At 34.5% G+C, this 13,175-nt stretch overlaps 1 protein-coding gene across 6 annotated transcripts in view; it reads left to right on the forward strand.

Annotated features, from left to right (window-relative positions):
* The window catches only part of DMXL2 (Dmx like 2), a 130,311-nt gene that overhangs the window by 67,168 nt on the left and 49,968 nt on the right, over positions 1-13,175 (forward strand). For all 6 annotated transcript variants that reach the window (XR_001604129.2, XM_016224780.2, XM_016224792.2 and 3 more), the window contains exons 14-16: positions 5,874-5,963; positions 8,239-8,356; positions 12,441-12,560. Coding sequence is in view for 5 of the 6 variants with exons in the window: in XM_016224780.2 (XP_016080266.2) it covers positions 5,874-5,963; positions 8,239-8,356; positions 12,441-12,560 (328 nt within the window). In the remaining variant the exon portion in view is untranslated. The remainder of the gene's footprint in view (positions 1-5,873; positions 5,964-8,238; positions 8,357-12,440; positions 12,561-13,175) is intronic.

Genomic DNA, 13,175 nt, shown 5'->3' on the forward strand with positions numbered 1-13,175 from the left:
AGAGCCGGGGATTGAACCTGCAACCCAGGTGTGTGCCCCTGACTGGGAATCAAACCCTAGACTCCTCAGTTGCAGGCCAACTCTCTAACCACTGAGCAACACTGGCCTTAGTTAATTTTTAAATAAACTTTTAATTTTAGAATAGTTTTATATTTACAGAAAAGTAGTAAATATAGTAGAGTACCCAGAGTACCCCACAGCCAGCTTTCCCTATTGTTAACATCTTATATTACCAGGATACATTAATCACAACTAAGAAACCATTATTGGTATGATACAATTAATTAAACTCCAGACTTTGTTAAGACTTAACTGACTTTTCCACTAATGTGTTCCAGGATCTTGTCCAGAACCACATTATGTTTAGTCACCATGTCTCCTTAGTCTTCTCTCATCTGTAAAAGTTTCTTTAGCTCTTTTCTTCCTCATGACTTTGACAGATATTTTGTAGAATTTTCTCTTGATTTGGGTTTGTCTGCTATTTTTCTCATGGTTAGACTGGATTTATGAGTTTTGGGGAATACCATAAATGTGCAGTACCCTTCTCATCACATTGTATGATGGGCATATGCTATCAGCATGACTTATCACTGATGATGTTAACCCTGATCATTGGGGCAAAGTAGTGTTTGCCAGGTTTTTACACTCTAAAGTTACCTTCCTTCTCCCTACCCTTTCAATCTACCATCTGGCTATTTTTTCCCCTATTTACCACATCTGTTCTTTTTTCCCCTTTTCTTCTTTCTCTTTTTGAATTAGTATTTTTTTATGCTTCTATTTTATCTCCATGTGGGTTTATTAGCTACACTGTTTCCTTTTGCTTTTAGTGGTGGTTCATCTAGGGTTTACAGTATGTATCTTTAACCTATCATAATTTATGTTCAAATAGTATGTCACTTCAAATGTAATATAAACACCTTACAACACTATCCTTTTATTAAACCCATCTCCTTCTTGTGTAGTTTTTAGCATACAAGTCCTCTACAAGTTTTATTAGGTTTAGATGTAATTTTTTAAAGCAATTTTAAATGATACTATATTTTTAATTTTAGTGTGCATGTGTTCATTGCCAGAATATAGAAATACAATTGATTTTTGTGTGTTTATATTTTATCCTGCAACCTCGCTGAACTCATATAGTAGTAGTTTTTTCTTGTGGATTTCTTGGGATTTTCTACATAGACAATCATGTGTAAATAGGAACAGTTTTATTTCTTCCTTTCCAATCTTTATGCCTTTTATTTCTATTTCTTATCTTATTGCACTGACTAAAACTTCCAGCACTGTGTTGAATACGAGTGGTGAGAGTGGATGCCTTTGCCTTGTTCCCAATTTTAGAGGGAAAGTATTCAATCTTTCACCATGGAATATAAATTTAGCTGTATGATTTTTGTAGAGGCTCTTTATCAAGTTGAGGAAGTTCAACTTTATTTCTATTTCTTCAGGTTTTTTTTTTATTAGGTTTTGAATTTTGTTAAATGCTTTTTCTGTATCAATTGGTATGGTATGTAATTTTTTTCTTTAATTTGGGTACACATGATGAATTATACTAATCGATTTTCAAATATTGAGCCAGCCTTGCATTTCTGACACAAACCCTATTTGGTCATGGTGTATAATTCTTTCTATGCTTTGCTGCTTTCTACTTGCTAATGTTTTTTGTGTCTATATTCGTGAAGGACATTGGCCTATAGTTTTTTTTGTATGGCATTCTTGTCTGGTGTTGGTATCAGGGTAATACTACTTCATAAAATGAACTGAGAAGTGATCCCTCTTCTATTTCCTGAAAGAAATTATATGTAATTGGTATTAATTCTTTAAATGTTTAGTGGAATTCCCCAGTGGAACTGTCTGGATTACAGATTTCTTTTTTGGGAGTTTAAAAATTATGATTCAGTTTCTTTAATATGCTTTCCACAGGGCTATTCACATGGCTAGCTTTTTAAAATTCCTATTTCATATAGCATGAGTTGTGGCAGTTTGTGTTTTTTGAGTAATTGATCCCTTTTGTCTAAGTTACCAAATTTATGCACATAGAATTTTCATCGTATTCCCTTATTAACATTTTGGTGTCTGCAGGGTCTGTAGTGATACCTACTATTTCATTCCTAATACTAGTAATTAGTGTCTTCTCTCTTTTTCTCTTTTCATTCTTGCTAGAAGTTTGTTAAATTTATTGATATTTCAAGGAGCCTTTTTTTTGTTTTAATTTTCATTAATTTCTACCCTTTTTTATTTCCTCCTTCTGCTTGCTTTTTTTGTTGTTGTTCTTTTCTCAGGTTTCATGAGATAGAAACTTAGATTATTGATTTGAAACTTTTTAAATTTTCTAATGTATGTATTTAGTGCTGTAAATTTCCCTCTCAGCACTGCTTTGGCATATGTAAGTAGAATTTTCATTTTCATTCAGCTCACTGTATCCTTTGGGTTTCTAGACTTGAAGCTGTGACAGTCTAATCTCTTCCTGTCTTCACATATAGCCTTCTTCTCTCTGAGTGTTTCCATGTGTTCTCTTTTCTTCTTAGGACACCATTCCTTGGATCTAGCATCTACCCTAATCCAGTATGACATTATCTTAAGACTGATTATATCTGCAAACACCCTATTTCTAAATAAGGTTACATTCTGAGATTCTTAGTGGGTGCGAATTTTGGGTGGACACTATTCGACCCCCTGCACTCACCAGCTTTCTTATTGGTTGTACTTGCAGTTGCATTCAGTCAGGAGCCCCTGACGTCTCTTGAGCCTCCAGATTTTCTTTAGCTGTTTGGACTTTCAGAGCCTCATACTATAAGGGATTTTGAGATTTTTGTCCTTCTAAAATGTATACTACAGAGCTGTGCCCTTATTGATGATCTTAAATTCTTAAGAGAACATGATTACTTTCTGTCAGGTTCCTGTTTTCTCTGCTCATCTTTTTTGTTTTCTTGTAAATCAGAGCAGCAGCTCTCCTAGTTACTTCCTCTACTGATTGTGAGTTGAAATATAGCAAGAAGCAGTCACATGCTTCTCTCTTCCTCAAATGAGATTTTTAGTAGATGCTGAGAAGAGACTACCTTTTAAAAAATTCTGCAAGGAATATCTGAAAAGATTTGAGTCTTATTTTGTAGATTGAGAGGTGGGATTGAGGGGGCACTGAAAATTTTGGGACAGGTTAGTAAAATGGCTAATTTGAAGAATGGTGTGTAGTTGAGATGCATGGAGATAACCTCTGTTGAGTTAGCCTCTGTGTCAGTCAGGGCCTAGGTGGGAAACAGATGACACACTCATAACAGGCTTAACTGAGGAGAGTTTAGTGAAAGGATCCCTTACAGAGGTGAGCACATGGTTTGCCCACAAGGAACAGTAAAGCTCTCAGAGTTTAGCAACAGGATGAAGACATTATCACCCTGTGGGAGGCAGAATAGTGGTCCTCCCCTTCCCCCAAGATGTCCACATGCTTATCCCCAGAATATATTACCTGTGAATATATTACCTATATTATCTGTGAATATATTACCTCTCAAGGCAGAAGAGACTTGCAGATGTGAATGGATTAAGGACCTTGAAATGTGGAGGTTATCCTGGATTATCTGCATGGACCTGGTCTAATCACAGGAGTCCTTGAAAGCAGAGAACCTGTCTAGGCGGTGGTCTGAGAGAGATGTGACAGAAGAAGAATGGCTAGAGAGATGATGTTGCTGGCTTTGAAGATGGAGAAAGGGGGCCATGAGCCAAGGAATGTGGGGGGCTTCTAGAAACTGGAAAAGGCAAGGAAACAGACTTTCCCATAGAGCCTCCAGAAAGGAGTACAGCCCTGCTGACACCTTGGTTTTGGTCAGTAAGGCCCATGTCAGACTTCTGAGCCACAGAGCTATAAGATAATACATTTGTGTTGTTTCAAGCCACTAAGTTTGTGGTAATGTTTTTAAGAGCAATAGAACAATAATATCTCTATGCCTGAAGTGACAGGAGAGAAGTAGTATGTACCAGACAGCCTGGGGAGAGCTAGAGCTGTGGAAAAGGAGCTGCTTGTTGGGAGAGGTACTCATAACAGAATGTAGCCACTGCCAGAACTGTGGGGAGCATGGGGAATAAATATCCTGACCCCTCTTTCCTCTCTCCAGTCTCTGGCCACTGCTTCCATTGACTGAATTCAACCTGAAGGGAAGAAGGCCTGGGAGCTAGGTGATACAGTCCAGAAGTCAGCCTCTTGGAGCACAGAACAAGGCAGATGAGGGTGGAGAAGGGATCAAGGTTTAAATGCAAATAAGGAATAGCCAGCAAAGTCCACAATTTTTGCCCCTAAACATTTATTTCTGTTCTTAAGATGAAGAAAGTTTTATCTCCAAGACATTGGAAATACAGATTCCCATTTGATATTGCATCATTGTGTAATGATGCCAATTCAGTCATAATAAATACTACTTGGAACCTAAATTGTAGTTGTTGTATCCATCAGTACTTGCCACAGCAGGGAAATTAGGGGGAAAAAGAAACAATTAACATAAGGGAAAGCTGTCCCAGCCTCTGTTTCTATAGACAACACAAAGCCAACATTTGATAATCATAGCCTCCTTCACCCACCACCAAATTCTACATTCCCTCACACTTTTCTTTAGTGCCTTGGCTGTTTTGTTTTGTTGGTTTTTTTTTCCTTTTTAAACCTGATGGAGTGGCCCAAATTTTCCTATGGGATCCAGGTCCCTTGAGGTCCTATCTTTTTTGTGTTGCTGCTGTTTCCCATCACTTTTTTAAATAGGTTATGGGAATACCAAGAATTTATTGAGTTTCAGACACAGTCTTTCTTGCCCTCATTTTGCGGTAAACAAACCAGGATCAGTCGCCCTGACCAGTCGCTTTTCTCTGCATGTTGATTAAGTAACATGAGTTCAAGGTAGTCAAGGGCAGGTTTCAGCTTTCAGTATAATGGACCTCTGATCATGTTCACTGACAGAAATGTTTGGTTTTTAAGCACTAACACTCTCCAGACACATCGAGCCCAAGATTGTGGGGATGGGAAATAAAAAATTCTATATGTAGGCTGTTAGGTGTGATGGGGGGCTATTTCTGCCTCCACTCTTTGGTTTGCAGACCTAGCTGTGGAGGAAATGGTGCCTTACTAATCATTAGTTTAAGACATACACTACAGCATGGGACAACCCCTCCATAGAGGGTGTTACTCTCCAGCTGGTGCTGTAATTTCAGGAGGCATTCTACTCTGCTGTTAAGCCAGCTGCTTCCAGGTGAAGAGCCACTTGGTTATGCCCAAGCAAGTTTTGTGGGATTAGATTTAGTGCCATATTTCCATGATGAACTAGATTTGAACATTTGAACTAAAGACAGGAACTAACAGTGCTATGATGAACCATATTGGATTCCGAGGCAAAAGGAAGATTATTTACCCTATAATCATATGTTTCTGTATTTTTTTGTTGGTTAATTTTCCCCCAGAGCATTAAAGTAGTTGAAAAGTATTACAAATTGAAAGTAAGTGTATTAAACTGACAACATTATCTTAAATATTTATACCAAAACCAGAATTCATTGTAATTTTTACTTTTCTGGTATTAATGAAAGCCCACTCTTCAGGAATATTATCAAAATGTCTCTCTTCAAGCTTTAAGGTTGCAACATGAAGAAGACATGTTAAAACAACTGGATACTTTAGAGTTATATACTATTTATATACACACTATTGATTTTTCTAACTGCTTAGTTAATTTAAAAAATGAGAACAAGACTGAATATAACAAGTTGAACTATTTCTTTGAATGTTTGAATTGCCATTTTCAGTTAATATAGAGGGACCTTTAATATCTGAGATGCTATATCACATTGTCACTAGATTCGTAAGTTGTTGATTATTAACATTTTGTGTTTTTTATTTACAGAAACTTATTGGAGAAGTGTTTAATATTGTGAGCCAACAGTCCACTGCTCGACCTGGCTGCATTATTGAACTTGATGCAATAACCAACCAAGTAAAAGATGCTTGTGAATTGGTGATATTAATATACCTTATCCCAGTGTTGTTTGATATGAAATACAGCCAACTTCTCTTGATTCTTATAGTGGAAAATCTAATGCTTTAGAAATTGTTCTTCTCCAGTTGAATTGTACCTATAGCCATATTTTCTTGTTTAAAGATCATTTGATTCAGTTGGGGAAGCCATGAGGGGAAATATAGTACAGCTGCATAGATGCTTGGCTTGTGGTTTCTCTTACATTATTACTCATGTCAGCTCAGTAGAGGATGACTTCATCTTTAGAGTGTTTGCCTTTTTAGGCTGAACATTAGACATTTCTATGAGGTCCATTAAAATGTAGATGAAAATAGGATCAAAATAGACATTTACTTTTTACATGTCTTCTGTGTAGCTAGTGTTCTTCCCCAGCTACTACTGAGGAAATGAGAACCCTTCTCCCTGTAAGGAGCTTGTAAATTCATTCTAGCTGTCAGGATATTTGTTTTTTCAGGATTGTGTTTATGGACCAAGAGATAGAACTAATGTATTCATTCTAAATATTAAAAAAAGATTACTTTGGTGAGGAAGTTACTGATATTTTCAAACAAGGAAATGAAGAAAGAGCCAACTGTATTTAGAAACAACTATAGAGTTATGTCATTATTTTCCCATGATGGCTTTCACATTTTTTGGGAAAAACAAAATAATTTTCACCAATGTAGAGAAATTACCACATCAGTTCTTGGCAACAGAACTGTGGATGCCAGACTTAAATTACTAATGCCTGCTAGGAAATCCTTAACGTTTCTGTCCCTTAGTACCATGCCTTTCTTACACATTCCACCTGTGATTTCCTTTTACTGTTCCATAGGGATATGGTAGAAGAATGGATGGGCTTCATTCCCATAGTTGGCTTAAGTTTTAATGGAGTAGGTATTAAATTCATCCCCCACTTTAGGCCATTCTTTACTCTTTACCATAGGATATTATTATAGTATATTAAATTTTGTGAATTGATGATGTTCACTGGCATTCTGCGTTTCACTTCATACTTGCTAACAATATTTTCCTTCCTAGTTGTGGCTATCTTTTTAAAAAAATATTTTAAAATTTAATTTAATTTTACTTTTTTAGAGAGAGAGAGAGGAGGAGAGAAGGAGAGAGAGAAACATCGATGTAAGAGTGAACGAGGATTGGCTGCCTCCTGCATGACCCCCACCAGGGATCTAGAGCACAACCCAGGCATGTGCCCTGACCTACCAGCAACCTTTTAGTGCAGGGGACGATGCCCAACCAAGTCACACGGGCCAGGGCATGGCTATCTTTAATACAAGGGCTTGGTAAACTGTAAGCATTGATAAATGACATAGGCTTTTTATAAATGATGAAGTTTAAAACTCATTCTAGGTTTGTGCCCAATGTACTATATAATTTCTATATCCATTTCTATATCCAGCACTCTTCCATTTTATTTCATTTATTCCTTTTCTCTGCACGAGAGACCTTTTATACTATGAATGTGAAAAGATTTTTTTCATATTTCTACCTTGAAATCTGTGGCACCCATCTAATTGTCCTGACAGACTTATATAATACGCTTTTGTTTGGATCTAGCCTTTCCTTGAATTTCTGTTCATTTTTGTGATTCTGAGTCACCATTTGTGATTGTATTTTCTCTGGTCCAAAAACATGATCATGTAGCATAGCAGCTGACAGTTATGCTTCAGCCGTCTTCCTAGAAATCCTAGTTACTTATAAGCACATTGCTCCAGAGGTGTGTCATCCTCACTGGCTGTTTCAGAATTCCTCACAATTCCTACCGGACAGATTTATTGGGAGTACTTTGAGAACCTTTCTGGTTTTTGTTTTTTTGAAGTGGAATTAGGAAAACCAAAGGGGTCCTGTGCCAGTGTGCCTTACATATTTAGCTTTGCCTTCAGCTGGGCATGAGACCTGATACTTTTGAGCTTAGAGTGGTATAGATCACTTAATTATGTTTTGTGTTTGTTTTTTGGATTTTTTTTTTTTTTTTTGAGAAGCAAGCCTGTTGATTTGTTTTTATTAGAGCACCTCATTTCTGCTATTGGCTATAGCATCTTTGAAAGTATTTTTCTCTGCCCAGGTAGTTCTAATGATTTTTTTTTTTCTGTTGCTTTTTCCTCTCCAATTAGTAGATAAAGAATAGAAATTGTTAGAGAGATTTATTTATTCTACATTAGTGTTCTTAGGGCAGTGGTGTGTGGAAGATAAGGAATTTCAAAAATTAAAAACATTTTTTTCATATTTATAGTGTGGTTCAAATACACAATTGCTTCATGTGTTTCAAGAAGACTTCATTATAGGATATAAACCACATAAGGAAGATTTGGAGAAAAAGGAAACAGAAGTATTTTTTCAGCCATCACAAGGTACTTTTAAAAAATAGTCTTGAGTTTACTTCCATAACCTTAAAAAAAAGGCCTCCAGAAAGTTTTTTGAGTATAGATCTTTATATCACAAGTCATCACTTCTCATTAATTTTTAGCAAATATACCAGTTCTGTCAGGATTGCTTGTTTGTAGATTTAGAAGGCATGTGGCTGAAATTACATTTTGAAAGACAGTTTCATTGACAACATAGATTTCTGTCAAGAAATGTTATTTATGGAATACTACTCAGCCATAAAAAAGAAGGAAACCTTACCTTTTTTGACAGCATGGATGGACCTGAAGAGTATTATGCTAAGTGAAATATGGCAGTCAGAGAAAGACAAATACCATATGATTTCACTTATATGTGAAATCTGATGAACAAAATAAACTAACAAACATAATAGAAACAGACTCATAGATACAGAGAGCAGACTGACACCTGTGGTGGCGGGTTGGGGGACTAGGTGAAAAAAGTGAAGGGATTAAGAAAAACAAAAACAAAAAAACACCTCAGACAACAATATGGTGATTTCCAGAGGGAAGGGGGTTGGGGGGAGATAGAAGAAGGTATAGAATGATAACTTGTGGTGAACACACAATACAATATACAGATGATGAATTCTAGAATTGTATACCTGAAATCTATATAATTTTATTAACCAATGTCACCCCAATAAATTCAATAAAAAGTAAAAAGAAATGTTATTTATGAAACCTAGTTTAGTTATTTTAAAAATAAATTTTAATTGTTAAACTCTACAGTTAAATTGTTCTGAATGGTAGTAAGTTCCCTGTGGTATCTTAAGCAAACCAATTAATATTAGTATAAGTTCAATATATATAATAATAAATTGCTATAAGATACTCTAATTGCTGTAAGGTACTCTATAGAGTGTTGTATGGTATGCTAGAAACCTCAGGTGTGCTGTGAATTAAAGGTACTGTCTTCCAGTTTTGTCTTGAAGTATAACATTTCTTTTTTCTTTTTGTGAATGAAAATACTTCTCCGTAACACCTTTCAAGAACAAACCCGTATGATATTTAGTTTCAACTTTAGTATTTAGCTTAAAATTTTCCCTTTAGAAGGTATAGCTTTGTGATTATAAAACTGCCATGTTCTGTTTGAACATAGAACATATTGAATAGAATATTTTCTACTTGAAAGTAGGAAAGACATGTTCTATTTTAATAATTCATTGTCTTTGATGAATACTTTTTAGTTTACAAAGAGTTTCCTGATATTTTATCTCATTTGGTTATGGATTATAAGTAACTAGGTGGATATATTTCATTTTCATAGTATAGCTTTTATCATAGAATTATGCATAGACATTTAAGGAAAGTATTTCTAATGAATTGGTGCAGATAATTATATTTAGTGGAAAATCAGAATGAGTTCCTATCTTCTATGAGGCTTAGGTCAAATATCTTTTCACCCCTCGGACTAGCAATTTTTTTCCTTTCATGTATCTTTCTTCATATATCAGAACTTTTCTTCTTTGTAAGTTATTCCATTGTTATGTTTAGTTGTGTGTTTTTTTTACTATCATTATAGCATAACAGTACTACTTTATAGATTTAAAATTTGCTCTTTCTTGGCATTTCTGGGCAAAACTTTTTTATGTGCTTTCCAACAAACCTAGCTACCATTTATCATGCTATTTCCAACAGTAAATACATGTCAACCTACTAGAAAATAATGCTTATATAAAGTTGGTATTTTTACTTATAATATTTTTAATTGAGAGATTTACATTTAAAAATATTTTTTATTTCCATCTTTTAATATTTCTTTGTCACTGTAAAGTCAGGCCAAAATATTTTCCTAATTCTTGTCTTGATTTTTCTTTAGTTTTTATGCAAAGTTTCTCTGATATTCTTTCTGATTTTTTAACTATTTTCTTAAAAGACTTGATATGTATAAAATGATGTATAAATATGTATAAAATTAATTACTCAGTTTTTAAAAATGCCACTGATAGGCAAAAATGGAGTGCATAGTTGAATTAGTCTCCCTATACCCATAACTTAGATTGAAGATTTTAAGATTTTGTTACACTTACTTTACCTTATTTTCTTTTGCTTTTTTTTTCTGAAATATTTTAAAGAAAATCCAGCCATCATGTTGTTTCACTCCTTTGTGCTTCTATATGCATTTGTAAAAATAACTTTCTTATATGTGTGCTATTAGCACACTGATAAAATAACAAAATTCCTCAGAATTGTGTAATAACTAGTCCATATCGACTTCATTCAATAGGTTAAAAAATGTTGGGGTTATTTGTTTTTAATTTGTTGAATCCGTATCTAAACAAGGTTCACACTTTCTGTTTCATTGTTTATTAAAAATGTTTTAATGTAAAGTGATCCCCCTTTATGTTCTCATTGTGCCACTGAGTTGTTTTAGAGAAAGCTGTTTTATAGAAATTTCTGTGACTAGTTACTTGTGATGTCATTTTAACTTTTTCTTGGAAGGTGCAAGGTAGCTCTATAGACTTGATTAGGAATGCTGTGTGCTTCATCTTTGTCACACCAGAAGGAACATGTTTGGATGTCTCATTTTTAGAGATGCTAAGAGTCAGAAGATTGAGGTAGTGGCTCCAATGTAAAGATTGCCAGCAGTGTTTTTATATCATGGTTTCTTCCATTGATAGTGTTGCTTTTGAATCAGTTATTTCATTAAGAATTAAAAAATTATGCTTTCCTAATTCCATCAGTTCTCATTTATTTATTAGCTGCAAAGCATTTATAAAGAAAACCTTTTCCTTATCAACTAGAGCTATTTGACTACTTTGAAATAAGAATTATTTTTAGAAAGGCAGGGTAAGTGCTTAGTTCATACCCTTTGACTGTTTCAGAGGAGGGAGTCTGTGCCCAAGTTACTGCCAGGGGTTACTGAAGAATTTGTTGTTTGGCTTTCTTTTTCTTTTGGGTATCATATGAACCCATTTTTAAAAATCCCAACCCTCTTTATTGAAGAATGATATATATATACACAGAAAAGTACTCATTATTCATGGATATTTATGTTCTTAGCATGTTTCAGTCAGTTTGCAGTCACTTATTTGTTGCTCACATCATTTTATATTATTAGGCTGGTGAAGATCCTTTCAAGTTGGTCTTCTGAGTCCTTTTGACACTACCTCATTAGTCTTGGTAGTTTACTTTCTTTCAGGCACAACTAGATGTTTCAGACTTATTTCATAGCTATCCTTTACAAGAATGGAGTCATCACTCCAAACTGTTTCTTTTAATGGGAATGGGCTTTAGAAACCACAATCTGGGCCCATGCACTGCTCATTGCTACTGAGTTATCATGGATTTTCATGTTTAAGGAAAGTTTTTCTTGCCCTGTGTAGATCTCATTTCCATATATGAAGAGCATAATTTACATATATGAAGAAAAGGGAAAGTTATGTCCGTAAATAAAGTCTTTTCATAAAAAAATACATAAAATTTCTAAAAAGTCTCTTCTGCACCACTACCACTGACCCTCCCCACATGACTTTTTTAATGCTCTTTTCATATAGGAAAAACAAGATAATTTTTATTTTTTATTTTTAATTGTCAATTTTCAAATAAGGAGTTAGTGCCCCAGATAGTTTGAGAGGCGTCCAATGAGACTGGCTTGGCTCTTGTACTCTCCCTCCCTCTCTCGCTCTCTGTGTGTCCCTGTCTCTTTCCTGTCTTTATTTCTCTTTCCATTTCTTCTTCTTCTCTTCCTTTTTTCCTTGTGTACCCTCTCTTTCTCTTTTGGTATTTTTATGAATTCATTTTTTATATATAGTCAATGTGTTTTAATAAATTGTATTCATTTTTATTCTCTGATGCTTGTATTGTCCCATCTTTGACCAGTAGGTGTCCCTTCATGTTAACTTTTTGTATACTTTTGACGTAGCCCCATTAGTCTTTGATAGCTACCTAACTTTTGGCACAAAAATTACATAAAACTGCTTCTAAATGTCTGTTCTTCCCTCTCCCTCCCAACTTCTATGCAGATTAAGAGGTATTTTTAAAAAGGATCTTCTTTTAACCCTATAGAAACATATTAACTTAAATATCCTTTTCCTTTGAACAATAGGATATCGCCCGCCACCATTTTCAGAAAAGTTCTTTCTTGTAGTAATTGAAAAGGACAGCAATAATTACTCTATTCTCCATATGTGGCACCTTCATCTCAAATCTGTACAGCCATGTTTAGGTAAGTAATTATAATTTTTTTGTAGAGATGATGTGAAATTTTATTTTATTCAGTATGCTTTAGATTACTTAATTCTTTAAGATGAACATCTGATGAGCTGTAAATTGAATTGGTGAATCAAAGTATGTGTATGCCAGACTTTTCATTACAGTGTCATAAATCATTAGTGAAACAAGTTAATCTAAAAACATGGACACATTAGACATAAAAAGAAACAAAAGCTTGATTGACTTATTTTTTCCATCAGTACTTAATGTTTATTATGACTATGTCTCTATAAGCCAGTTTTCTATAGAATTAATGTACATTTCTGTTGATTAATACATAATGCCTTCTGATGTGTACATTAGCTTTAGTATCACTAAGAGAAGCAGATTTGCTATTTAGAAAAATATGGTGGAGCATCTGAACTGAAGCTCATAAGTAGAACTGTTTTGGTAGCACATTAGGAAATGCACTGTTGATAAAACATTACTTCAGCCATGCTTTTGCTATGTACATTTACATTAATTTCTTAACAAAGTAGAAAATCAATAGTTAAAGCAAAGAAATTGATCATAGATTTTCTTTTTAAAACAAACTTTTACTCTCTGAGAGATAATTCTTAAAATGAAG

This window comes from Miniopterus natalensis, chromosome 1 (assembly GCF_054644295.1).
Source record: "Miniopterus natalensis isolate mMinNat1 chromosome 1, mMinNat1.hap1, whole genome shotgun sequence".
Lineage (NCBI taxonomy): Eukaryota > Metazoa > Chordata > Mammalia > Chiroptera > Miniopteridae > Miniopterus > Miniopterus natalensis.